The following is a 27,594-nucleotide window of genomic DNA, read 5'->3' as shown; positions in this document are numbered from 1 at the left end:
GACTCCGTCCAGGAGCATCAGGGGCCTGGCTGGCACCAGGGCTGGCACACATGGGGCCGAGCTGGCACAGAGTGGGCCTGGCTCCTGGGAAAAGGAATCCAGGGTCTCAACCCATGGCAGAGCTGAGGAAAACCCCCAGCTGCAGCTGGCCTGGGTCAGGGCCCCCCCACGCCGGGCCAGGCCACGCTCCCCCATGCTGCGTGCACCTCTGACTTTCCTTCTCCCCTGGTCTGCTTTCGTTCTCCAGCCAGAGAAATGCTGCTCGGGAGCGAGCCATGGCCTGGCGAACGCAGGGCCCCACTGCCCACGGGCCCCTAGCCGGCTCAGGGCTACCCCCGCCCGGTGAGGTGCCAGCAATGCCCAGGCTGGCAGAAGGCCGAGCCAAGGGGCTGGTTGCTTTGCAGTGGGGGAGCCTGGGGCGAAGACAAAAGCTCTTCCCTGGGGCTGGGGGCCCAGGCTAGCCCAGGAACTGCATGCCACATGCCAAGCTGCCCCCATCACGCCAACCTCTCGCCCCCCCCCACCCCCCGCATGACCTCACGCTCCAAATCAGGCCCCTGCCCCTTCCCCTGGCCTGGTGCTGCAGCTGCACCGAGGCTGGTGCTCACTGGCCCCCGGGAACAGGGGTCGCCCCCCTCGCCATCCAGGGAACAGGAGTTGCCCCCCCCTCGCTCCACATCACACTCAAACACAGCCCCACAGGAGCTTAAGCGCATGTTGCTTTATTGCTGCTCAGCTGGGCTACAGGACCCCCCCGCACGCCTGGGGCAGCGCTGACTCCCCCCAACCCGCAGTCCCCAGTCCCCCGGGGAAGCTGGGAGTTTGCAGGCACGTGGCAGGTCGCTCACCATCGCTGTCCCTGCTTTGCCCGAGGGCCTCCGGGCCACGGAGGGGATGAGAGTCAGTGTCAGCGTTGGGGTTTGGACCCAGGAGTCCTGGGGCCCAGCCCTGTGCATTAGCCGCAGGCCGGTGGCAGGGAGGTTAATGGAGCCCGCTGCAGCCGTTCCACCGGCTGGCACAGCTGGATGGGTCCCCCCTGGCGGCACCCGCAACAGATTGTCGCTCTGCAGGGGTGTGGGGGGGAGGGGCTAGGTGGCGCTAGAGCTGCAGGGGCACATTGGGGCAACCCCCCCCCACCGCCCAGCCTGGAACGGGCAGCCCCTGGGGTGGGGCGAGGGGGGCGAGCTGACCTTCGGGTCCCTGCTGCTGCAGGGAGGTCCAATGACACCGAGGGGGGGGATGCCGAGTTTGCTCTTTAGATCGGAGCAGCGGCACCTCCGGCTCAGTGCTTTCATGATTAAAGGGGACCACAGCCCCCCCCCAAGCAGCGGGAGGCCCTGACCCATTCCCGGGAGCTGGGGTGATAGCCAGACCCACCAACGTACCCCCACTGTGTTCACCAGGCCGGGGCAGCTCAGGCCTGGTGAACACAGCCTGAGTGTGGGGGTCCGGAAATGAACGAACCACAATGGGTGAGGGGGCAGTTAGGCTTAATGGACAGACAAAGCAATGGGGGTGGGGTGGGCTAGGGCATTTGGCAGGGTGCCCGGGCGGCCCAGGCTGTGCCCACGGACCCTGTTCCACACCCTGGACGGCTGGAGAGCGCCGGGCGCAGGAACACCTTTGGCCCATTGATTCCAGCTACATTGAGATCACACGGCTGCTCTGCCCGCCAGCCGAGATCCCATCTACACCCTGACCCGTGGGCAGCTGCCACCCCCAGGGCCTAACGGGGAGAGAGCCGGGCCCAGGCCAGACCCGTTTAGCCCAGAAGGCCCAGGCGAGGGGCGGACTCGGATGGCGCCCTGGGATAAGCAAAGCGGGGTGGGTGAACTCAGGGGGCCGGCTGGCGGGCAATGAACTGCAGCTGGATGGGCTGTTTGGGCACAAGGACAATGCGGGAGACCGACTTCACCTCCGTGCCACGGGGGTCCGGCCGCAGCTCGAATGTCCGGATGATCTGCAAGAAGAAGGAGACATCTCGTCTCTTCAGTGCCCCAGAGCCCCCTCCCCGCAGCACAGCGCCTAAGCCCCCGTCTGCCCACCGGGGTGGCTCGGGAGTTTTCTCCCCAGTGGTTGTGCACACAGGCCCCGCCTGGGGGCTCATGCCGTGGCTGAGGCAGTCGGCTCCTACATGGTGGCTCAGATACCAGCGGGGCAAGGGGATACTGAGCTCCCCCTCTTGGGGCATGGAGTCACGTAGCATCCCTGAGACCGGGGGCGGGGGGGAAGCGCGTCTCTCTGATCCGGGGGGGGTGAGGGGGGCTGTCTGCAGCTCCAGCCCTTGGAGCGCCCTGTCCCGCGGGCCGGAGCCAATCCCCCCATCCAACCGCTGGCACCGCGGGGGTCCCCACTCACCCTGGCCAGAGCCAGGTGCATCTCCAGCTCCGCGATGCGCCGGCCCAAACAGCTGCGGACCCCATAGCCGAAGGGGATGGAGCTGAAGGGGTGGTGGGTGGAGCCGTGGCCCCGGAGCCAGCGCTGGGGCAGGAAGCGCTCGGGCTCCGGGAAGCTGGTCGGGTCGTGCGCCATCGCGTAGTGAGCCAGGACGAAGAGCGTCTGATGGAGCCGGACACAACGGAGGTGAGACCCAACCCCACGGCAACCCGTGGCCCTGGCAACATGCCGCTCCTCTTGGCGGCCCCGGGCAAGTGAGGGCCCCAAGCCCTGGGTGGAAGGGCTGGGGGCACTGGCTAGATCTGGGCCTGGAGCGTGCTTAATTACCAGCACCCCTTGTTCGGGACATTTAGGCCCTGGGCTCCCCCACACAGCTCTGCCGGTGCCCCTCACTCCCGACCCACAGCCCCTGCTAGCCCACCCCTGGGCTTCCCCCCCACAGCTCTGCCGGTGCCCCCTCACTCCCAACCCACAGCCCCTGCTAGCCCAGCCCTGGGCTCTCGGTGACCAGCTCTGCCGGTGCCCCTCACTCCCGACCCGCAGCCCCTGCTAGCCCACCCCTGGGCTTCCCCCCCCCCACTTTAGGCTGGTCCCCTTCCAAGCAGGGCTGGTTTGCTGTGCCCAAGCGGGAGCTGGCTTTGTGTTGCCTTCACATGGCACATTTAGTTCCTCCAGCTCCTTCTCTGGGCCCCCAGGGCTGGGGAGCGACAGCCTCAGGCCCAGGGGCCGGGAAGCAGACCAGAGACCCCCACTCACGTTCTTCGGGAAGTGATAGCCTCCAATGACGATATCTTTCTCCACTACGACCCTGGCGTTGGTGGGGACCACGGGGTACAGCCTGCCAGGCAGGGAGAAGAGACGGGTCTATGGTGTGGGATGGGGCAAGTGGCACGCCCCTCCTCCTCCTCCCCCCGTGCAGAGCCATTATCCCCATTGCACAGATGGAAACTGAGGCACAGAGTCCAAGGGACACAGGGCGGCTGTGAGAGCAGGACACTGGATGCTGAATTGGAGCCGGTGCCCTGGTCGCTGGCCCATCCTTCTGTGCTGGCAAATGCCCTGATGGACCGTTTGGTCCAGTGCCAGGCTCCGAGTCACACCAGCGCTGGGTGCAGCGCCATCTCCCTGGGACCGTGTGTGTGTGTGTGTGTGTGTGTGTGTGTGTGTGTGTGTGGTTTGCCAAGTGCCAGTTAGTGAGATGCATGGTGCCATCAGCCACCACCTCACCCTCCCTTCATGAGTCTGCTCCACCCAGGGATGCCAACAAGGCTGTGGGTTCTGCCAAGGGGGAATCCTCTAGGGCCTGGCCCCGGGGAGAGCCGGGGACGTACCTGAGCGTTTCCTTGATAGTGGCCCGAAGCAGCGGCATCTTGGGAAGATCCTCAGCACTGGGGATCTGATCTCCGGGCACGACACTGTTCACCTCCTGGTACAAGGAGGTCTGGGTCTCTGGGGTCCTGGCCAGATGGTAGAGGGCCCAGGTCAAGGTGTTGGACGTCTAGGGGGGACGACAGCAGAGACGGGGTGAGGGAGCAGCTCCGCACAGACAAGGGAGGCCGCAGGGAGGAAAAGCAGGAGCAGGCTGTGATGGACAGGGCAGCCCCTTGTGGCTTCCCAGGAGTCCCCCATCCTGCCCCACGTGGACGGCTCCACTCAGAGCCAGTGGCAGCAGGACTCCCCACAAGCAAAGCCTTCGGCAGCTCCGAGCTCAGCATAAACCCAGCTCTGCATGGCAGGGCCTGCCAGCCCAGAAACCCCACAGCTGGTTGTGTTATGCTAATGCCAACTGAGATGGGGGCCCCCCATCGTGCCAGGCGCTGCCCAGACCCCTACATAGATGGGTGCCCCGCTGCACCGGCTGCTGCCAGACCCCTACGGACACAGGGTCCCTATTGTGCCAGGCGTGGCTCAGACAGTCAGGGACAGCTCCTACCCTAAAGAGCTCACCATCTAAATAGACCAGAAAAAGGCTGAGAGGGGAAACTGAGGCCCAGAGGGGACGTGACTCACCCAGCAAGGCCGTGGCAAGCTAGGAATGGAACCCAGGCCGTGCCGCTGCCCTACCCACTAGGCCCCACAGCTCCCCAGTGCACTCCCTTTTGGACCCACCACATCTGTCTTTGGGGTGCCCACCCCTTCCCTCCCCACACAGAGCAGCTCCTCAGCAACCCCCTACACAACGGGGTTTGTGCAACAGCCCCCCCCATTCAAACAGCCCCCGGGCCTGACCCCCTTAGGCCGGGTGTCAGGGCTGCAGGACGGCGTGCTGCCCTACCGTGTCCACGCCGGCCAGGAGCAGCTCCGCCACGCTGCCGTTCACCTCCTCCAGCGTCAGCCTGCTGCTGGCCAGCAGGTAGCTCAGGTAGCCCGACACCTGCTTGCCTCGCTCCAGCTGCCCCTCCAGCTCCTCCATCTTCCTGTCAATCAGCTTCTTGCCTGCAGAGCCAGAGAGACGAGAGCGGTTGTGGCCCTCGGCAGGGGGTGGGGGGCAGCTGGACTGTCGCACAGGGGAGGGGGAATCACAGCGGGTCCAGTTGAGCTAGATCCCGTGCAGAGATGGAGGTGGGGGAAGGGGCCTGGGGACTGTCAAGGGCTGCCCACAAAGCGATGGGGGTCACAAGCCCAGGTGTTGACCAGCTGCGAGCTCACTGACAGGGCTCGCCCCAGACCCTGCCCAGCCGCCTCCGTGGTCTCTGGCTGGATCCCACAGGGACCCGTAACATGGGAGCACCCCTGATGGGCATACCTCTCCCCCAAGGGAACAGGGCTCCCCAGACTGCCCCCTCCCACGCGTGCCAAGAGATGTGGACTCATGCGCAGAGCATCTCCCTGCCAGGCAGGGCCAGGCGATCCACCATCAAGGGTGGGTCTGGATGACTCCCAGTCCAGCCCAGGGCTATAGCACCAGAGACTGGGGGATAGGGGGATCATGGAGTCCCTCCCTCAAAGGGATGGGCCAGGTATTCATTGCAGGGGCTGGCTGGGAGATTTCACTCTCCATGCGGCCACACCTCTGCCAGTGGGTACCTGAGGGGCTCCCTGACTGCGGATGGAGCCAGGCAGGGAGGGCACCAAGCCCAGAGCAGGATTGACGCAAGCCCTGCCTTAGCTCGATGGGATTGAGTGGATCCTTGTTGCCCCCCAGGACTGACTGTGATGGGGGGGCGGGGACAGGGGACCTGGGCCGTGCACCACGGAACAGATCAGTCTCCCTGTGCGAATTGTTGTGCCACACATCTGAGCTGCAGCCGGTATCCTGGCAGCCCTCGGCCCCAGGAAGAGGGGTGAGCAGAGACCCCGAAGCAGCAGAATTCGCTCTGGCTTCCTGGGACCCCTCAAGGCCAAAGGCTCCATGTCAGCAACTCCTACCAGGCCTGACAAACCCGCTCCAGCCAACCCACCGCTCTCCCAGCGCTCACCCCGCAAGCGCCCGGTGAGGTAGCGGAAGAAAGCCGAGGACACGCAGGTCGCTAACATCGCTGCAAAATGGGCACACTCCTGCTATCTACGGAGCCGTGTGCTCAGACGGAAATTTTCTTCCCCAGTCTGGCACACGGCAGCGTGGACACACCAATGCCCGTCCGCTCCTCTGCCCCAGCTCGGAGGGCAATTCATCATTGCAAAGTGAAGCCCCATTTACATGGGAAGTCAACAGGGAAAAGCAGTGGTGGTGGGGGAGAGGTGAACCCAATGTTGGAGTGCTGCGGAACAAGAAACCAGGGGGGAGTCGTTGTAGCTGTGGGTGCATTGCAGAGGCTGACGGGCCTATCTAAGAAATGCAGAAGGACCCTGGTTTATCCAATCAAAGAGGAAACCCCTGGAAGTACGTCTAAACGGCAATTCAAAACCCATGGCTGGCCTGTGCCAGCCAACTTGGGCTGCGGGGCTGTTTCATTGCAGTGTGGATCCCCGGGCTTGGCCTGCAACCCGACCTCTGGGACCCTCCCACTTTGCAGGGTCCAGGAGCCCAGAAGTCTAAACAGCCCCTTAGCCTGAGCCCTGTGAGCCCGAGTGAGCTGGCCTGGGCCAGCCACAGGTGCCCCCCTGCAGCGTAGACGTCCCTTGTAGGCGAGGGCTGGGAACTCGGATCCTGGCTACGACTGAAATCTAGCAGCTCTGTCAAAACCTGCTTTGCTATATAGGAACAGGACCCAGTGTAGATCCAGACCCCTGTGATTTACCCCCAGAACCTGTTCCGTTTCCATTTCTTAGCTGCACTCACGTCGCCTTTGCTAATCAACGTCCAGTTGTTCCACTATAAATATGCTTCAGTGTCCGGGCTGGTAAAAGGACGCAATCCTGGGTGGGGCCCATCCAGCAGCGTGGACCCTGTCTGTCTGCAGACAGCTTGCCCCAGTGCCAGGGGCTGGCTATTACCGAGGGGCCCCGGGGGTGGGGGGGTGTCCGTCACTAGCCTGCCACAGAGGGCAAGGGCTGGGAGATCTGGAAGCCAAGGCTTAGTTTCAGGGAGCTGAGCTGCAGCAGGTAAAACTGCTCCCCGCGAAGGGCAGGGGGTAGCGTCCTGGCTCCCAGCCCTGGGTACCATCCCAGCGATGCCAGGGTTGAGTCTGACCCCGGCTGCCAACCCAGGGTACAGACCGAAGGCGAAGATGATGTCCCAGTTCTCCAGGTAGCGGTTCCAGAAGGGCAGCAGCTCCCGGCTCCACTCGGGCAGGATGTTGGTGAAGACGGAGTTCTTCAGCATGAGGCCGATGGCGTCAATGAAGCGCTGCGTCTCCACAGGGATCTCCTGCTCCAGGCACCAGATGCGGGTCTCGAAGAGGATGTAGGAGATGCCTGGCGGGAAGGAGAGGAGAGGGGCTGGTAGGGGCCCTGAACACTGACAGGGCCTGGGGGTGATCTGAGGGCCCCCCTGGGGGAAGGGGACTCCAGGGAAGCAGCGCAGGGCTGCAGTAGGTCCGTCTGGACGCACTAGGGGGAAAGCGTGCAATGGCCCACAGGGCCCCCTGACCCCCCCGAGCCGCCCCCCTGCCACCTACCTTCCAGGGCGAATCTGTAGAGCAGGTTGTTCACGTCCCCCACCAGGACCCCCGAGGGGCTCCCCGCCCTCTCCACCTGCAGCCGGACTATCAGGTCCGACACCACCTCGTTGATGGCCCCCGTGTACAGCATGGCCTCCGACGGCTTGAGCATCCGCTGGTTGAGGACCTGACGCAGGCGGTACCAGCGTTCCCCTTCCCTGCGGGGGAGGCAGAAGACGGCTCAGCGCTCGCCCACGCCGAGGGGCAGCTGGGAGCGGGACACCGAGCCACCCCCCCGTGCACGTGGGGGCTGGCAGGGACGAGCCAAGAGATGAAGGGAAGGCCGGGAACTCTCCCGTAACACCGGGGTTCACTTTTCCTCCCCCCTGTCCAATTCCAGCTGTGCCCATGCGGGCCCCCCGCTCCTCATCCAGCTGCCCCAAGCAACAGCCAAATGGTGGCACCGGGCCCACCTAGCCCCAAGAGCTGGCCCTGCATCCGGAGAGACTCTGCCAGGTGCCCCCCCCAGCGCCAGGAGAGAGGTACAATTGTACTAGGGTGCTAAACCCCCTGCTCCAGAGCATCAGCCAACCATGGACTCTTGGGCATGGAGGAAAACATCCCACGGGCTGGTAATTCCAGAAGTGCCCACTGGAGGGATGGGGTCCTGGGCAAACCCCAGTGCCTCTGTCCCTCCACCTCCCTGCTGCCTGCAACACCGGTCTGACCCCGTCGGGGGTCCTCGGCTAGGGGCCTCGGTCGCTAGTGGGACCCAGCCTGCATCACCGGAAATGATCTGTGATGAGAATTTCAGCAGAAGCTCCCACCTTTCCCTGGCACCAAAACCTTTCTGCCCAATCCTCGACTTCACCCCAGTGCTGTCTGATCAACCATTTAGAAGCAACACGTGTTAGAAATGACACACGTGGGGAAAACCAGGTCAGCCTTGACCCATTAAGCCTGCCCGTCTCTTGCACACCTTGCCTTGATTCTCTGTATGGCTTTGGCAGGCTGTGGCAAGCCTTCGGGACGGAGCGAAGGCAGGAGTCCAAATGCAAAGCTGCCCGGATACCAGAACCGCCAGTCAGCCGCCCGCTCAAGGACATTACTCTCGCTAGCACACAAGGGAATAGCTCAGTTTCCTAGAGCGGTGTTTCTCAGCCTTTTTCATACCAGGCTTGCTGCCTTCCTCAACTGTGCCAGGGAGATCTCAGGGACTAGCACTGGTCCACGGACGGTCGTGGAGAAACACAGGCCTAGAGGGTCCGAAGAGACCGTTAGATCAAGTAGTCTCCCCTCCTGCATATTGCAGGCCATTGTATTGTACCCAGCTGCTCGGGACTCCAGCCTCGTATTGATCTGGGAGCCCATATGATGTTTGCATTGCAGCAGCGCTCAGGGACGCCGTCATGACGGCTAAAGCTTTGATCATTGGACTCACTCGGTGAACAGGCCGTACGAAAGCTGCCTGGTATCCCGATGCTCCTTCCACAGGGTCATGTCGCTTCTCACAGGGTATTTCTCCTCCTGCCTCAGCAGCTGCTCCAGGATCTCCGGGCTCCCAATGTTCACGTTCTTGTACTTCCCAAAGGTGGATTTCCACATGGGGCCATAAAGCTTCCGGAACTTCACCTGCAATTCACCACAGCAGGTTGGCCCCGACTGGCACGCCAGCCCCCCATGGAGGATTGGGAGTGGGGTATGTAGCCTTGCATTGCTGGGCTGCCACTTCCAACCCGCCACAGGACGATAGTGACCAGACACCACTGTGATGGTCGGGGAGCAGAGGGCTTTATCTCCCCATGCTCCAGCGGGCCAGCCAGAAACCTCCCTGCAGCCCATGGTAAAATTCAGTGTCCCTGGGCACTGGGCTACTTCCCTTCCTGAGCGGTTGCATTTCGTATTGGGAGTGGGGCAGCATATCTGAATGTTACCAGCGAGAACATCAGAGTCCACCCCGGTGGATGCTGGGAGAGTCCTACGCTGAATCTGCCCTTTTCTGGTAACAATGCCCAGGCGCTCTCAGAGACTGAGGTGACAGGAGAAGGGGGGCTGGCACAAGTCACCTGGCACCACGCCTAGATGGTCCATCCAAGGGATTTAAAGGAGCTCTAAGAGAATGGGCTAAACTGCTAGCAAAACCACACAATCTCTCACCAAAAAGGGCCATGGTCCTGGAGAATTGGAAAGCAGCAAACGCTGTATCTATATTTTAAAAAGACACTGGGGGCGATTCAGGGAATTCCAATTTATATCTGGCACATTGGCTGAAAGGAGAATTAAACACAAAACAACAAAACACCGGCAGATCCTGCGTGGAGAGACTCTGCCCGGCCTGGCTCTGCAAAGCCAAGCTGCACCTCACCAATCTCTTGGAATTTTGGCCGTGACTAAAAAGGAGCAGGTAAAAGAGACCAGGTGACACACTATATCTAGATTTCAAAAGACCTTTGACAAGGTCCCATACGAGTAGCTACAAAAGAAGGGAAATTGTCCTGGGGTGAGAGGCGAAGTATTGTTGTAGCACAAAAACAGGCCAAGAGTCAGAGAGCAAAGTACAGCATGAAATGGTCCATTTCCACCACGGCCCCAGGGTACCGGTGGTACCCATCAGGCTCTGCCCTAAATCCCAGGTTAATATATTTCTTAACAATCTGCACAGCAGGGTGGGGGAGTGGGCGGAATAATGAGGTAGCACAATTGGAAGATGACACAGTTATTCAGGTGAGTCAGGAGCAGAGAGAGCTGACTAAGTTGGGTGAATGGAAAAGATGACAGCAGATGAAATTAATGCAAAGTCCTGCACCCGCAGGGGGAAAAGTAAATGACTCACACACCGCATGGGGTCTAAATGAACTGTATCGACTCATGAAAAGGACCTGGGCATCACTGTAGACCATGCGATGGAGTCCTCTGCTCAATGCACAGCTGCGCTCAAAGAAGCAACCAAGCTGTTCAGCTGCATAAGGAATGGGAGGGGAATAATTATGGTGAATTCTCTTGTTCCATTATCTAAACCAGCAGGGCAGCCTCACCTGGACACTGTGTGCATTGCATCGCAGAGAAAACCACAGCAGAGAACAGAGAGAAAGAGCCAAAGTGATTAGTGGGACGAAGAGATTTCTGCGGGGGGGTGGGGAGAGAGAGAGAGAGAGAGAGACTGGAACAGTTGGGAGAGTTCACCTGGAGGGGGGAGTAAGAGGAGACTGGACAGAGGCGTATGAAGTAATGAAGGGGAGTGAGGAGGCAGATCAGGTGCTGCTGTGGACACTCCCTCGGAACAGAAGAACAAGGAACATTCACCATCTCAGATCAGTTAGGAAAACTCTTGCCATGCCAGGTGGAACAGGGCTGTGTGCTCACTGCCACTAGCCACCACAGAGGCAGAGAGCTTGGCAGGACTTCTGAATGGATGGGAGACTCTTCTCCAGGCAATGAGCACGTCCCCAGTGATGCCTGGCAGGATCCGACAGAGATCCTCCTGAATCAAGCCCCGAGTCAACCTCTGACTGAGCTGGGTCCAGGCAGGTTATTCCAGATGTAACACTAGGGGGTTCTGGAACCTTGCTCTGAACACTGTCGGAGATGGGGCCCGTAACTAGATGGATGTGGGGTCTGAGCCAGTGTGGCAGTGCCTGTGTCACACTACAGTTCATTATGGTTGAGACTGAAGCAGGGAAACATGGGTTTCAGTGGGAGTCAGGTTCCTAAATACCTTTGAGGATCTGGCCCACAATCCCTGACAATATCACATAGGTTCTAAGGCCCCGATCCTATGCATGTGGCCCCCTGAGCCTACTACAGGATCGAGGCCTACGCGAGTAAAAGGATAAAAATACACAACAGTGTGCAAAGCATAGATAAAGGGCATTTCCCCTCTTGGCTGATTCCTTTGCAGGAGAACGAAGCCTTATTTGGAAACCTGACTGGCAGGCTGCGACCAGGACGCCGCTGGCACAGCAGGGCATGTCCATTCCCTTGGCAGGTATGGCACAACCGTCTGTTATCGCTGCTTCATCAGAATAAAGCAAAGTTGCAACATATTCCAAAAACCGGCCTCTCATGTCAGGGCTCCAATGCAGAATGGTTCCCCTGGCTCTGGCTATACTAGCCCTGGTTCCTTTTTCTAGGGAGAAGCCAGGATGGGCATCTTGCAAATGCACAGAACAATAATCCTACAGCCAAGTCACAGGAGTGAAAGGAAGACGGTCATTGGCCTAGACGCGTGCATACGAGTTTGCCATTCACCATCAGTTACGTTTCCCCACCTTGATAACATTCAGATGGGTTTTCACTTGCTGGTTTTAGTAACCTAGTCGCTGATCACACGTTCCTCTCCCCAAGGACTGGACAGCAAACACACTAAGGCCCATGGGGTGTACATCTGCATTTCCAGTGGGGAGCAGTCCTTACTCACCAGCGTGGCTATTGGATTTCTTGCATGAGGGAGGACTCCCTGACTGAGCAAAGATTTGCAGGACTGGATGCTTAATGAGTAGGGTCTATTTAACCTATAGAATCACCCTCTGTGCTAAGCCCTGTTCAAAGGAATTTCACCATTAAGTTCAAACTTGAAAAGCAACCTAGCAACATCAGTGAATTCAGCCGAAAGGGGAATTGCTGGGAAGAGTAATATTTCACTTTGACAAACAACATGTAGAATATCTGCTTGGCTGAAAGCCACACAGGAGGCCAACAGTGTAAAGCCGGTGCCTGCTCATTACAGTTTGCATGGTCTCATTGTGTTGCTTATTCTCAACAAAGCAATTGGGATGGCCAGAAATGTCAAGGTCTCGTGCCAGAGTTTTATAACTTAGTAACTAATTGCTCTCTATTTATACCTCCAGCTGTATATCCTGTAGAAATGCACCCAACCTCTTAAGGGCTCCTGGCTTTGCCAGGGGATGTTGTGAAGGCCAAAATTATAATTGGGTTAGAAAAATCCACAAGAGTTAGATAAGGAGGATAGGTCCACCAATGGCTATGGTGGCCAGGGAGGCAACCCCACCCTCTGGGCATCCTTAAACTTCTGACTGGCAGAAGCTGGGACGGGACGACAGGGGGATGGATCACCCGATAATCACCCTGTTCTGATCAAGGAAGCACCTGGTATTGACCACTCTCGGAAGAAAGGATACTGGGCTAGGTGGACCATTAGTTTGACCCAGTCTGGCCAGTCTTACGATCTTATTAAAAAATACAACTAAGGAAATTCCCAAGCAAAAAACTTTGTTACACTGCAGTTAAGGTTTTGACCACATCAACCACTAATGAGTTTTGAAAGTGTTTGAAAAGAACATTCCCTTTTTAAGCTCTTTCTCTCACACACTCAGACCCCCTCCCTTTTGGAAAGCCTGGAAAGATACCACCAAATCCTGCATCTTGGCAGGGGGCTAGGCTAGAGCAGGGTTCTCAACCAGGGGTACGAGTCCCCCTGGGGTATGCAGAGGTCTTCCAGGAAGTACATCAACTCATCTAGAGATTTGTCTAGTTTTACAACAGGCTACATAAAAAGCACTGGTGAAGTCAGGACAAACTAAAATTTCATACAGACAATGACTTGTTATTAATGCTCTAGATATTACATACTGAAATGTAAGTACAATGTTTATATTCCAATTGATTTATAATTATATGGTAAAAATGAGCAAGTCAGCAATTTTTCAGGAACAGTGTGCTGTGATACAAAATCAGACACAAAAATACAGAAGTAAGCAGGTAGTTTTTACATGAGGTGAAACCTGGGGGTACACAAGACAAATCAGCCTCCGGAAAGGGGTACAGTATCTGGAAAGCCACTGGACTAGCTGACCCTTGCGGTCCCCTCTAACCCTATGGGTCTATGACTCTATGAAATGCAAAGTGAGCGTTTCACTTTAAAATAGCAGCACACATGGGGACATCTGGAAATGCAAAATGAAGGTTGTCCCAGCCGCCTTGTCTCTGTCCACTGAATAGCTAGCTGCAACCCAGGAGACAATCAGCTCCTCAGATAACGAACAACTTCATCACACCAGTCCGGTTTTCAAGGACATTGCCGGCTGCTAGCTGTCAGTGTTGCCTGTGCCTGCCAAATGAGTCCGACTGCTTCTTTTGTTGATTTATGAGGTCTTTTTGTTTCAAGAGGAAAACAAACACCTGGATTCCCCAGCACCTCCCACTGTCCCCGGCATCACATGCTCCCTGGGGAAACCGAGGATTGGCACAGACTGTGTTTGTGAACGAGAGGCCCTGGAGCTGCTCTTGTCCACATGCTCCTAGGCTACAATTACCCAGGCAGAGACAGGGACAGCCTGTCAGGGCTTTGGCATTCAGCAGAGCACAGAGTTCATAACAGCATGGGCTCGGCCATTTCATTTTGAAGGGGAGTCAGTCAATAGCCATTTATACCATCCCACACTACAGATAGGGAAACTGAGGCACAGAGCACAGACTGACTGGCTAAAGAGACACAAGACACTCCTCCTTCATCCCCTTCCCCCCAGTTCCTCTCTGTGAGAAATAGCCCCCTGCTCAGGTGCGCATTTAAGTGAGGAGGACTTTAGCAGCTTCTAAATATTCCAAGGTGCCCCGAGAAGGAGAGGTGACTTTCTCTCCTGCTGGGTATTTGGGTTGCCCAGGGTGACTGGACACAGAGCAGAACCTGAACCCGATTTCTCTTTGAACTGAGAGCAGGAAATCCTGGACACACTTCATAGATCCCAAGGCCAGAAGGGATCGTTGTGATCAGCTAATCTGACCTCCAGTCTAACCCGAGCCCAGAAATTCCCTGAATTAATTCCTGTTTGAATTACAGCAGATGCTTTAGAAACATCCAGTCCTGATTTTAAAATTGCCTGTAATGGAGAATCCACCACACCCCTTGGTACCTTGTTCCAAATGTTAATTACCTTCACTCTCAAAAAGTTGCTTATTATTTTCAGTCTGAATTTGTCAAGCTTCATCCTCCAGTCATTGGGTCTTGTTAGACCTTTTTCTGCTAGATTGAGGACAGGGGCACCATTTCAGATTGGGGGGGGAGGGGGCAACTTTAATTGTGATTCCAGGGGCTACTTGGGCATCTGAAAACTCTAAAGGTTTTTTTTGCAGATAACTTAGAAATGAGCTGACAGGGGCACTGTATCTAATTCCTATACAAAGAAAGAAAATTAAATATTAGACCCTCTCAGCTCTAATACTAACATGTTCTGACATCTTGCGTCAAATCACTTAAGGAACATTGGTTAGATTTAAAATTGTAATGTATATTCTTACTCTTGAATACAAGAATTGAAATACTTGTAGAAAAATCTCGATGACTTTCTATCTCTTCTTTTCAGTTCACCAAGCTTTGAATAGATCATTTAACTTTTGGAAACATCCTATGAGGGTAAGGCCCCGTGAGTTTATACTGCACCTGCCTGAGGGGTGTTACCGCACTACAAATTATTGGCTAGATAGAAACTGAATTTAAATGGGAGTGAAACTGACGCTTTCAAGTCACTTTCATAGTTCTGCCAACCCCAAATGTTTAAAAATCATGAATCAGGCAAACAGAAAACCATGAGATTGGCTTTAAAATCATGAGATTACATAAAATAATAGATTTGGTGTTCTTTTTATTTGCCTTCTGCTTTTTGAGCCTTAAGGGTGCACTAGGGGGTCACATTTTGAAGCTTTCTCCACAGCCACAAGGGCTAGACACTTCATTTTTCTTTAAGAATGATGGCTGAAATCATCACATATCCACCTGACTCCATCAGCTGGGACTTTAAGGAAAACAATCATCATGAGACTCATGAGAAAGTCATGAGAGTTGGCAACACTGCTTTTACTTCTGTTTAAAGGCTAGTGACTTTCCAGAAGGCTCTCAAATCCCCTCACACTGTCTTCTTGACACCCGGTTAGATAGTCCGGCTAGATTGCTCCATGGGTCTGAACTGGGGCTGCTGGGAAAAGGGATGGGGGAATATTGGGCTAGCTTACCCCCAGTGGGGTGATCTTAGGTGGCAACAAAGAGGGATATCAGGCTAGGTGGGCCCACTGGTTTGATTCAGTGTGGTGGGGAAGGGAGTAATCCTGGACTGATCTGTTCTGATGTTTCTAGGAAAGAAGGAAGAGACAATGGGCGGAGAGAAAGATTTGAGGAGATTGAGGGAGGATCATGCTCATGTTTCTATTCTAGCGTTTGAGGAGTTTCCTGTCTGGGAGTGAATCATGCCCTCCCCCCAGTCACTGCCATTTCTCCTCCTGGAGAATCTCAGTGCTGAACAAACACATTTTCCCCTTTATCTCTGCCTCTGTCTATAGCTCCCCAAATATATATATATATATATATATATATATATATATATATATATATATATATATATATATATATATATATACACACACACACACACACACAAAGAGATGGCCCGACCCTCACCCAAACTGCCCTCATCCATTTTCGCCCCTTTGGCCGCTCCTTCTACCTCCCTCTGCGTCATTTAACAGCCCATCTGGAACCCTTCTTTGTCAATGGAGTCTTGCATCACAGATGAAGTCAGCAAAGTTCTGGAATGAGTCACTGTAAGGTAAAGGCTTGCTGCTATGCCCCATAACCCAGCTTCTTTCAGATCCTCCTCCCAGACAATTCTACTCATGCTGACAGGTATCGTGGCAGCCTGGTTAAAGCCACTGGCCGTGCGAACCACCCTTCTTTTGGGAAAAATGCAAGGAGCAATTAAGTTCCTTCATAGAGCAGGAGAGCTGGAGACAACAGAAACCACCCAAGGCAATCAGCTGCATGGCAAAGCCTGAGCATGGCTAAGCCATGTTGGCTGCAGAGTTTCCCTGGGGTCGGGAAGGAATTTTCCTCCAGGGCAGATTGGAAGAGGCCCTTGAGGTTTTTCTCCTTCCTCTGTAGCATGGGGCACGGGTCACTTGAGGGAGGATTCTCTGCTCCTTGAAGTCTTTAAACCACAATTTAAAGGACTTCAATAGCTCAGACATAGGTGAGGTTTTTCGTAGGAGTGGGTGGGTGAGATTCTGTGGCCTGCGTTGTGCAGGAGGTCGGACTAGATGATCAGAATGGTCCCTTCTGACCTTAGTATCTATGAATCTATGAAAACACAGCACTCCAGTGACTGAGTTGCAGTTCTCACAGGAGAATATTTAAAACCAAACACCAAGAAAATTCCACATTTTAAAATTGAGGAAAAAATGGAGACTTCTGAGGTATGTCAGGGCCACTGCAGGCAGGAAAGGAAAACAAACAGGCCCAGGTGCTCTAGGCAGCTCTTCCTCTTGAAAGAAAGTGGGAGTGTTAAATCTAATCCTTAATCAAGTAAAACTTCTATTGTCAAACTTCTGTCCATTCACAACTATAACGTCACAGTGAGCATGTCCTAACGTGTGGTAAATAACTCTACACTTCATCGTAAATATTTGAGCAATCTTATCCAGGGCTCCACATCCGCTCAGGAACTACATTGTCTGGCCTATTCTGAACAGTGCTGAGCACACAGATGGTGCCCAGTGAATAACACAAATCATGACAATAATCATCGACTTTATGGACTCTGGATGCAATTTCTGTTCTTTGTTCTGGAATTGGTCTGAATACAGCTGAAACCCTAAGAATTTGAGGCATAAAAACATCTGATACTCAGACACTTTCTCATTCCTTCCTTTTCTCAAGCTCAGAACAAAAAAATGACAAAATAGTTTTCAGGTAAAATCTAAAATCGCCCAGCAGGCATTGCTGTACAACCAGCCTGGGGCAGAACCTGCCCCCCTTGGCGGTTAAGTGCTCCCCTCTCATCTGACTCTCATTCTCTTTCTTTCTTCATCCTTCCTGACCACTGTGCTGCTTTTCATGCTGTCAACCAGGGCATCCTTCTCAATTGCCTGGGACCAATTGCTGGAGTCTCAGAGAACTGGCCACCTTGGTTTTGTTCCCATCTATCAGAGTCCTCCTTTGTGCAGCATGCAGCAGAGAGGGTGGCTAGTGCAATGGGTAGGGAGCTAGCCCTGAGAGACCTGGGTTCTACTCCCCCATGGACTTCCTGTCTGACCTCAGACCAGTGCCTTAGGGACAGAGCTTCAAAGGTTTTTAGGCACCCAAAGATGCAGCTGGACATCCAGTGAGGGTTACAAAGCACCGAGCCTTCTAGGCCCATTTGAAAATCCCACGAGGTGCCTAAATACCTTTGAAAATCTGGCCTTCAGTCTGTGTGTGCCTCAGTGCCTCTCTGTGCAATGGGGAGACCAGGCAGCTCTTCTTGACCTCACCGAGGGGCTGGGAGGAGAAATAGGTTAGACCTTGTGAGGTGCTCAAATACTGCCGTGATGGGGCCACATAAGTACCACAGGGAGAGTGGGAACCTCTGCTCGCCCTTCCCTGGGGTTTGGCCCCTTCTTTTCACCTACACCCCCAAACATCCCCCTTTCCTGCATAGGAGGACTTGTGGCACCTTAGAGACTAACAAATTTATTTGAGCATAAGCTTTCGTGAGCTACAGCTCACGTCATCGGATGCATGAAAGCTTATGCTCAAATAAATTTGTTAGTCTCTAAGGTGCCACAAGTTCTCCTTTTCTTTTTGTCCGAGACAGGTTCTTACCCACCCCCATCACTGCAATACCTGGGTCTCTTCTAACCCCGCATCCAGGGACATGACTGGCACCTGTGGCTCTTCCTCTCTCTCATCCTGTCCCACGGGGAGCGCCATGCCCCCAGGGATTGGTTTGCTTTGGTTTCGAAAGGCTCGCTGCTCGGTGTTTCGGGCAGAGGCGGCTGGGTGGAGAAGGCATCGGGCACGGGGACGGAGAGGTTTGGGACGGCCCTGGAGAAGTTAATCTGACAGACTGGATCCAGCCCCCGAGGACCCCGTGTCTGGTGCCCAGACAAGCCTCACCCTGAAGGCAGAATGCCCCATGGGCCCAAAGGCCTGGCGCTGTCGCCCACGGTCCCCGTCCATTGCTAGAACCCCAACGCCAAGTGCCCAGCCCCACAGGGCACAATGCTCAGCCCCCTAATAGTCTGCACCCTGCCGCCCCACTCCTAGGTGCCCACCCCCTGTACCCAGCCCCCCGGCCCGCACCTGCAGCTGGTGCGTGTGCAGCAGGTAGCCGCGCACTAAGATCCAGTAGAGGGAGCGGAGCGGCCCCGGCCCCGGCAGCTCCTCGGGGCCCTTCAGCCGCCGCTCGCCCGGCTGCGCAGCGGCTGCTCCGGCCGCGCTGGCTCGGCCCCTCCGGGCCGGCTCCGAGCGCGGCGCCCCGGCCAGCGGCTGCAGCCAGTGTCGCAGGGAGAGCCCCGCAGCGCGGCGCCCGCCGCCCGGCCCCGCCATGGCCCCACTGCCCCAGCCGCGGCGGCACGGGGCGGAACCGGCACCCGGGGCGGGGCCGAGGCGCGAGTCCCACCCCGGGGGCTGGAGGAGGAGGGGATCTGGAGAGGGGATCTGGAGGGGGCAGGAGGAGGCAGCGGGGAGGGGGGCAAGTGGGGATCAGGAGGTGGCAGCCGGGGGGGGTGCAGAAGGGGATCTGGAGGGGGGCAGGAAGGGGTTGGTGGGACTAGGGGGCAAGTGGAGGGAGTAGGTGGGGGAGGAAAGAGGGGCAGGAGGAGATCCGGAGGGGGCAGCAGGGAGGAATTTGGTGGGGGAAGAAGGGGTGAGGCAGGAGGGGATCTGGAGGGGGCAGCGGGGGGGCAGGAGGGGATCTGGAGGGGGGCAGGAGGGGGCAGCGAGGAGGGGGGCAAGTGGGGATCAGGAGGTGGTAGCCGGGGGGGGCAGAAGGGGATCTGGAGGGGGGCAGGAGGGGGTTGGTGGGACTAGGGGGCAAGTGGAGGGAGCAGGTGGGGGAGGAAAGGGGGGCAGGAGGAGATCCGGAGGGGGCAGCAGGGAGGAATTTGGTGGGGGAAGAAGGGGTGAGACAGGAGGGGATCTGGAGGGGACAGCAGGGAGGAGGTTGGTGGGGGAAGAAGGGGTGAGGCAGGAGGGGATCTGGAGGGGACAGCAGGGAGGAGGTTGGTGGGGGAAGAAGGGGTGAGGCAGGAGGGGATCTGGAGGGGACAGCAGGGAGGAGGTTGGTGGGGGAAGAAGGGGTGAGACAGGAGGGGATCTGGAGGGGACAGCAGGGAGGAGGTTGGTGGGGGAAGAAGGGGTGAGGCAGGAGGGGATCTGGAGGGGACAGCAGGGAGGAGGTTGGTGGGGGAAGAAGGGGTGAGGCAGGAGGGGATCTGGAGGGGACAGCAGGGAGGAGGTTGGTGGGGGAAGAAGGGGTGAGGCAGGAGGGGATCTGGAGGGGACAGCAGGGAGGAGGTTGGTGGGGGAAGAAGGGGTGAGACAGGAGGGGATCTGGAGGGGACAGCAGGGAGGAGGTTGGTGGGGGAAGAAGGGGTGAGGCAGGAGGGGATCTGGAGGGGACAGCAGGGAGGAGGTTGGTGGGGGAAGAAGGGGTGAGGCAGGAGGGGATCTGGAGGGGGCAGGAGGAGGGGGTTGGTGGGAGTAGGGAGATGGTGGAGGGGTCAGGAAGGTGCTGGTGAGGTTTGGAGGGGGGCATCCAACCTTCCTGGGCAGAGGAAGCTGGCTATGGGGGTCTCAGATTGCTAAGACCAGACCCCCCCTGCTGGGAATGTGCACCTGGTTTCTGGTACCTGAGTACCCCCTCTCTCCCTGAGCCTGCCCTACTGCCCAGGGTACCCATCACCCACTGAACAACCCACGAGGCCAGCTGTTGTTATGCTTATAAGAAGTACACGGGATCTTTTTCAGGGGAAAAGTCAACACACCACGTTTATTGAAGAAACAATTAGCGCGTGCGCACGCACACACACTCTCTCTCTCTCTCTCCCACCAGTCGATGTTATAGTTACCAGTCCAGAGTCTGGAACAATCTAGTGGCCAGCTAGGTAGGTAGGAGCTGGGTTCTGTCGGTCACAACACAATGCTCTGGGGAAATCTTGGCAGGATGAACCCAAAGTTTCATGGTAAGGCTCCCTGTTTATATAGTGATTTTCCTTCATTGGGACCAATTAAGACAGTGCCCCCCACCCCCATTAGAACCCCTGCCCTGTAGTGTGGGGGCGGCTCCCGCCAGCACTTGGCTGGGACAAACATGGATCTGCAGATCTTGGGGCTCGCTCGGGGTGGGGGGTTGACACTCACTTTTCCAGGTGCCTGGCAGGGGTGCTGGGCTCAGGGCCTTCCCCGCCTGACAAAGGGCAGCCAGGGCCATGGCATATTCTAGCTCAGTGGAGGCCTCGGGGTCCCCCCAGCAGAGCCTCTGGCCCAAAGGGTCTGACGCTGTACTGCTGTGTGACCCCGGGATCAAAATCCAAGGCGGAGGGTGGCAGAGCGCAGTGGTGCGTCCAGGCCACCCGCACTGCAGGGATGCCTGCTACATCATAACGTTCCCTGGGGAATATCTCTGCTCCCTTGATGGCCTGGATGATCTCGCAAGGCTACTGGGACGGTTAAAACATAGAACTTGCAGACCTGGGCCCAGTCCCTGCTCTGCCACTGAGTCGCAGCATGACCATGGGCTAGTCACCTAACCGCTCCATTCCCAGTCTTCTGCTAGCATGTTGTACCCTGTCTCCTACCCTTTGGTTAGCCAGTGGGACTGTCCCTCACAGTGCCTGGCACTGGAGAGGTCACAGCTGGGGCTGGCGTGCACTACAGTGAAATACATCATGCCGAACCGTATTTTCAATGCATTTGCAGATTGCACCGATTTCTTCTGGTGTCTTGTTATTCCTGCTTCCGGGAGGCCTGTTATTGGCAAGGTGTCAGGCAAAGGGAACCTGTTCTCCGTGGCTGCTGTCTTCCCAGGCTTGTGTAAGGCAACTGGAGCTGCTGAATGCACTTCTGATGACAGGGTGGTTGAAGAGGCAACTTGCTGACAAAGCTTCTCTCTCAGGCGGGGAAGACACTTCCCTCAACTCTTGTTAAGCCCTGAGCAGTGCTCGCTTCCCGGGAGAGTCCAACGGGGGTGACTGGGAAAGGACGCAGGATCCTTGAGGAACCTTCTCCATGGAGCAGAAGAGGTGAGGAGCTGGTACCAGGAAAGGACAGAGCTGGCGAGCACCGCCCTGGAGATAATTGTCTTGGCAATAACTTAGGGTGGGAGCACCCCCTGTTTGTTCCCTGGATGGTGCAGGCCCTGAGCCGTGGCTGTACAGGAGGGAGGAGCAGGGAGCCCTGTTGGAGTGTTTCTAGCACATGGGACTTTCCAGGCCCCTCCACTCAGCCTGGGTCCCCTCCGGTACAGCTGCTGCCCAAGGACCCTGCCAGAATCTTGCTGCAAGACTATGCAGCATCCATAGCAAGACTTTTCTGCTTCTACTCAACAGTCCAGCCTCCCTCCCCTCCAGGGCACAGGGCAGTGCCCAGTCACCATGGCTTGCATCTCCTCCCGGGCAGTGTTCCCAGTGTGCCCGGCCCCCCTCCCTGCACTAATCAGACAGCTGTACACAGAGGTGTGGGCCATCCAGCTCCCTGCAAGTGCTGATCATTAACTCCTCTTATCGAGCAGCTCAGTTCAAGGGCTTGTGGGCAGACCTTTGTCCCCGTCTCTGGTGCAGCGCTTCTGGAACCTGAGTGACCCTTGGGGACCCAACGAGGCCCTTCCGAGCTGTGCATGCAGGAGCCTGATGTGCAGTAGATGCCAGGCGTTACTTGGGTTTTTGCTTGCAGCCGGGGGCCACCTGACTAAACAGACGGGCTGCCCTGATTTTTTCCTGAGCTCGCTGATTTCACACAGCCTGCCTGCCTCGTGGGAGAGGGGATCCGCTTTCCTGACCCTGACTGCAGACCGAGAAATCAGCCTCCAAAATCAGCTCCAAGGAGGGGGAGAGGCAGGAATGCACAGGGCCAGAATCTGTAGCAAACCCACAACTGGCCCTTGTTGTATTGCTCACCCTTTGCCACCTGAGAGGCGCTTGGATACCCTAGCGATGGGTGAGTCTATAAAACCCGACTTAGACAGAGCTGATGGGCCCCCTGCTGGCACTGTGCATAACCCGGTCTGCAGGTTTATCTCCTCTTGGACCGACTCCTGGTGGGGACAGAGACGAGCTTTCCAGCCACAGGGAGCCCTTCCTCAGGGCTGGGAGAGGCTCTCCCGGTGTCACAGCTAAATGCAGGTGGAACAGAGTGTTTAGCGCACATAGTTAGCACATGTTGTAAGGGCCCATTCCGGGTGAAGGGGCCCGTTAACACCCCGGCAGTCCTGGGACAAAACGGGGGGTTAGTGGGTTCCAGATTGTTGTAATAAGCCATAAATCCAGTGTTTTTGTTGAGACTGATCACGCAGGGGCAATTCACCCCAGCAGCCTGGACTCACCCCTGGGGGAATTTAGCCAGGGCACAAGGTGAGGCAAAGTGGGCTGCATGTGTGACCGTGTCCTGACTTCATGTGCTTTGGAATAACCCCCCGCCCCTGACAGGCTCCCAAATGTAGGTCTTGTGGTGCAGTCCCCAGACCATGAGTACTAACTCCAGGCCAGGGCAGAGGGTGCTTTCCTCAGCAGCATGGGCTGGGAGCTAGAGATTCAGAGAGGCCACATGGTTGTGTCCAGCAGCCTCAATAAAGAGTCACCTTTCTATCTGTAACTCTTCGGCCAGGTGCCAGCAGCCAGGCTCAGTCTGTCTAGGCCAGGAGGTCAAACTCTGGCTTTGAACTCCCTTTCTCCTATGCTGGACTCCCACGTCTGGCTCTGGGCAGGAGCGGTGGAAGCGCACTAAAAGTGGGGGGGCCCAGGCACCCGAAGCATGACCCTGCCCCTGCAACGCCTCATTTCCCTGAGGCCCTGTCCTCATGCTGCCCCTTCTTTACTCCTCACCCCTGCGCCTCCTCTTTTCCCCTGAGGCCCTGCCGCCACGCTGCCCCTTCCCTCTGAGGCCCCATCCCTGTGCTGCCCCTTCTCTCTGAACCCCTGCCTTGCCCCTTCCCCTGAGACCCCGCTGTGATGTTCCCCTCCGGTGTTATCCAGACCAGTGATCTGCTAGGTCACCCCAATCCTCGACTCTGGGAGCCTTACCCTGCTCAGCTGTGAGAATCCCCACTCCTGGGCTGTTCACGCACAGCCTCTGATGTGGAAGCTGCTCCTTGGATTGTACAACCGAATGACACTAGCCAATGTCTCTGGTCCCAGACACAACCCTAGGAACCTCCGTCTTGCAGTTATGCCCACTGGCAACTTATGCCTGCTGGACGCTGCAAACTTATATGAGTTTGTCAATTTAACAAAGAAATTGATATGTACCAGGCTTGTTATCCCAAGAGGAGTCTCTGACATGCTTCAAACCAAATGCACTGCTTCAGGTAGAACAAACAAACAGATTTATTAACTATAAAGATGGATTATAAGTGATTATAAGTCAAAGCATAACAAGTCAGATTTGGTCAAATGAAATAAAAGCAAAACGCATTCTAAGCTGATCTTAACACTTTCAATGTCCTTACAAACTTAGATACTTCTCACCACAGGCTGGCTGGTTGCTCTTCAGCCAGGCTCTCCTCTTTGATCAGCACTTGAGTTGCTTGGTGGTGGTGTCTGTAGGTGTAGGTGGAAGAGAGAGGAAGAGCATGGCAAATGTCTCTCCCTTTTATCATGTCCTTTCTTCCCAAAGTAAGACAATCCCCTCTGCCTCGTCCCCCTCAACCCCCACTGCCCTGCTTGCTCCTCTCCACCCCCTCCCACTGTCACTCACCTTTATGGCAGGTAAAAAATGGGGGGGCCATGGTCCCATGGTCTACCTTGTTCCAGTACCCTCACCTCTGGGGTATTAAAATAACCCCTCCCTGAACCCCTCTCACCAGCAGCCTTGGACACACAGAACCACAAGGATCTTTTTTACTGGGAGAAAGGGGAAAAGAATCACAAGAAACATGAAAACCCAACATATATTTACATGCCAGAAGCTGGGAATGGGTGACAGGGGATGGATCACTTGATGATTCCCTGTTCTGTTCATTCCGTCTGGGGCACCTGGCCCTGGCCACTGTCAGAAGACAGGATACTGGGCTAGATGGACCTTTGCTCTGACCCAGTCTGGCCACTCTTATGTTATGTACCAGAAATGCAGCTGCCCAAATCAGTGCATCCAGAGTCTGGAGAAACCTGCAGTCCCTCAAAGAATTATCCAATTTATGGATAGTCTCACTACAGCACCCACCCTCCCACCCACCTGAAACCCTACTCACCAGTCTGCTAGACTCAGGAGTGGGCAAGGGGCATTGAGGGCAGGGGAGGGGAGGGGATTCTGCCCTGCCAGTCTGCTCCAGTCCAGACAGCACCACTCTCTCAGCTCCCATTCCAGTGAGCAGCAACCCTGTACAGTTCTGTAACAGCAGCTTCATTTCTGCAGGTCTGTAGGTAAGAAGTCAGCTTTGGGCTGCTGGTCCAGCTAGAACCCAATTCCCAGTCAGCCCATGAGTGCCATCAGGTCTGGGGCTGTAGATTGACACCACAGAGCACAGGCTCTCCATGTCAGGAATACAGAGCAATGCCCTCAGACACAGCCCTACTCCTTAGGTTAACACTCCCCCACACCTTCATATCTCTACTCTCAAGAGCTTGGATTTTGATAGTAAACCAGTGCCCCTTGCTTGTTAGCTGAGGGAGACCTACTCACTGCAGGGCAAACCCTGTTGAATTCCCTTGCCCGTTCATGAGCACAATGATGATAATCTGCTATTGTATATCCATCTGTATTACACATGATAATCAGTATTATTGTAAACAGAAACACATTCCAAACAAAGCAACACAATTCAGCCGCTGGAATTATGGGTAGTTTATGTAAATGACCCAGGCCAAAGCTGGCTTTCCCCTTTCTCCCCTGTAAAAGGAGCAAAGAGTTCCACCCCCTCATGTCCACTGGCCCTCGGACTACGTATTCATTGCCTTCTCTCAGCTGAAGTAGGGCTGCAGGTAGTCTTTTGAAATGTGTGCTCACACTGCCTGGCTTTGTGCCCTCCGTAGCCACACAACCTGTCAAGGCAGCTACACCATTGCATGCAACATGAATGCCACCGTGGGATGTGCAGGCAGTGAGCTCAGACAGCAGGGACTTGCCTGAGTCACCACCTCCAGGCACCTGATGCCCCCCGGCATATGCCAGCCTACAGAGCTCTGGTGTGGTTATCTAGCTGGACCTCCTGCCTAACACAGGCCATAGGACATCCTTGAATTAATTCCTGCTTCAAGGCCAACAGCTGGGCTCAAATGAGAGCAGATTTTCTAGAAAAACATCTGCTTGTGACATAAAAGGTCCAGTGAGAAAGAACCCACCATGACCCTCGGTATGTTGTTGCAATGGTTGATTACTCTCCACTTTAAAAAGGGAGCCTTATTACTAGTCTAGATTCAACTTCTAGCCATTGGATCCTGTTAGACTTTTGCCTGCTAGATTGAACACCCCCATTATCAATCTCTGTCCCCATGTAGGTATTTATAGACCCATTAAATCTCCACTTAACCTTCTCTTTGATAAACCAAGTTGGGCTAAGAACATCCTCGTGGGACCCCCCTCGTTGCACACCCACTCAATGATGATTTCCTGCTCACAGTTACATTTGGAGAGCTCGCGGATCGTTTTTAATCTATGTAATGTATGCCACGTTCATTTTGTATAATTCTGATTGCTTAATCAAAATGCTGTGTGGTACCAAGTCAACGCCAAGCCTAAGAATGTGACATCAACGCAAATACCATTGTCAATCAAACCTGTAATCTCATCAGAAAATGATACCAAGTTAGTTTGAGAAGATCTATTTTCCAGAAACCCATGTTGACTGGCATTAAATTATATCACCTTCCTTTAATTCTTTATGAATCACCTGGGATTGATGCCAAGATGAGAGGCCTATGTCACGGAGTCCCTGGGCGAAGCTCTGGAACTGCTCCCTACGAAGCCAGGCAGGACTCTGGGGGAGTCTCCTCTCTGGGAGCAGCCTGTCTGCATCCCACAAAGTGAGCTGTAGCTCACAAAAGCTTATGCTCTAATAAATTTGTTAGTCTCTAAGGTGCCACAAGTCCTCCTGTTCTTTTTATGGATACAGACTAACACAGCTGCTACTCTGAATCTACAGGGCACACAGCTCACCCGGCTTCCCCCTTCCTGGGTCTGACCTCGGAGCATTCAACATCCTCTGCCCCTCCGTGTGCTTCCCACAGCGAGTCCGCCCAGGCGGGGTCCTGGGGAAGCCAGAGGGTCCTGCCCCCCGAACTCCCACAGTCAGACGTGACTCTCAGCCAGCCAGTAAAACAGAAGGTTTATTAGATGACAGGAACATGGTCTAAACCAGAGCTTGTAGGTGCAGAGAACAGGACCTCTCAGCTGGGTCCATTTTGGGGGGCAGTGAGCCAGAAAACCCCATCTGCACTTCACTCCATGTCCCCAGGCACCCCAAACTGAAAACTCTCCCCAGCCCCTCCTCCTCTGGGCTTTTTCCCGTTCCCGGGACAGGAGGGCACCTGATTCCTTTGTTCTCCAACCCTTTAGCTCTCACCTTGCAGGGGGGAAGGGCCCAGGCCATCAGTGGCCAGGAAACAGGGTGTCGGCCATTCTCTGTGTCCAGACCCCTTCACACACCTGCCCTCTAGGGCTCTGCAATGATCATACACCCTTATCCCACCACCTAGATACAGTCCTGCTTCGTCACATCTCTCCCCCCTTCGAGACCGAACTGAGCGGGGTCACTTTAGCCAGTGACCTGGGGAAGTTCAAACCCACCAACGTTCCCATGGATGCCCCAGCATCTCTCCCGTTCCTTGGTGGGAGTTACACCAGGCCCTTCCAGTTTCACGCCCTCCCTTAGGTCGGGGCTGGTCGATAGCACTCACATGCCGCATGTGGGAAGGTTTATGCGGCCTGTGCCCTTTTGCCACCCCAAAACCCCCGGGGGGTCAAACTGGGATCGGGTCTTCTCCTAGCGCTCCAGTCTGGAGGGCTGCAATTCGGGCTCTCTTGGTTAAGAGCCCCCATCTTGACCTAGACCACACACTGTTCACTTACAGAACTAGCATGGAGACATCCCTTTCTCAACAACCTTGTCTCCCCAACAAGCTGGCCAAACACAGCCACTTGGTTACAGGACTGTTCAACTTTCTTAACAGCTTTCACTTCATCTGAGACCTTCTCAGCGCTATCCACACTGGATCTTTCAACAGGAAAGTCAGTGGCTTCATTCACAACTGAAAATTTCTGGCTGTTAGGAACAGAAACTTTCTTGATTAAATCACTTTC

The 27,594-nt window shown here is 55.6% G+C and overlaps 1 protein-coding gene across 2 annotated transcripts; it reads right to left on the bottom strand.

The window, feature by feature from the left end:
* Positions 1 to 701: 701 nt before the first annotated feature.
* Positions 702 to 18,719, bottom strand: LOC119863469 (sterol 26-hydroxylase, mitochondrial). 2 transcript variants are annotated; one of them, XM_038421990.2, is made up of 9 exons: positions 18,445 to 18,719; positions 8,821 to 9,011; positions 7,398 to 7,597; positions 6,997 to 7,194; positions 4,673 to 4,833; positions 3,729 to 3,895; positions 3,154 to 3,235; positions 2,359 to 2,559; positions 702 to 1,960 (listed from the first exon to the last, which is right to left on the bottom strand). In XM_038421990.2, the coding sequence occupies exons 1-9, from the start codon at positions 18,688 to 18,690 to the stop codon at positions 1,835 to 1,837; spliced, it is 1,572 nt and encodes a 523-aa protein (XP_038277918.1). In that variant the 5' UTR covers positions 18,691 to 18,719; the 3' UTR covers positions 702 to 1,834. The 2 variants fall into 2 exon arrangements, with proteins under 2 accessions (XP_038277918.1, XP_043360718.1); XM_043504783.1 differs by lacking the exon at positions 2,359 to 2,559.
* Positions 18,720 to 27,594: the final 8,875 nt, after the last annotated feature.

This window comes from Dermochelys coriacea, chromosome 11 (assembly GCF_009764565.3).
Source record: "Dermochelys coriacea isolate rDerCor1 chromosome 11, rDerCor1.pri.v4, whole genome shotgun sequence".
In the NCBI taxonomy this organism is placed as follows: domain Eukaryota; kingdom Metazoa; phylum Chordata; order Testudines; family Dermochelyidae; genus Dermochelys; species Dermochelys coriacea.
This window is presented reverse-complemented; position numbering and strand designations above follow the sequence as displayed.

Excerpts from the sequence above, each read along its gene's own strand:
- LOC119863469 (XM_038421990.2), bottom strand. The coding sequence starts at position 18,690 with ATGGCGGGGCCGGGCGGCGGGCGCCGCGCTGCGGGGCTCTCCCTGCGA. Across the intron at positions 7,598-8,820 it reads TCGTACGGCCTGTTCACCGA|GGAAGGGGAACGCTGGTACC; the intron begins GTGAGTCCAATG and ends CCTCCCCCGCAG. Across the intron at positions 2,560-3,153 it reads GCTATCACTTCCCGAAGAAC|ACGCTCTTCGTCCTGGCTCA; the intron begins GTGAGTGGGGGT and ends CGGCTCCATCAG.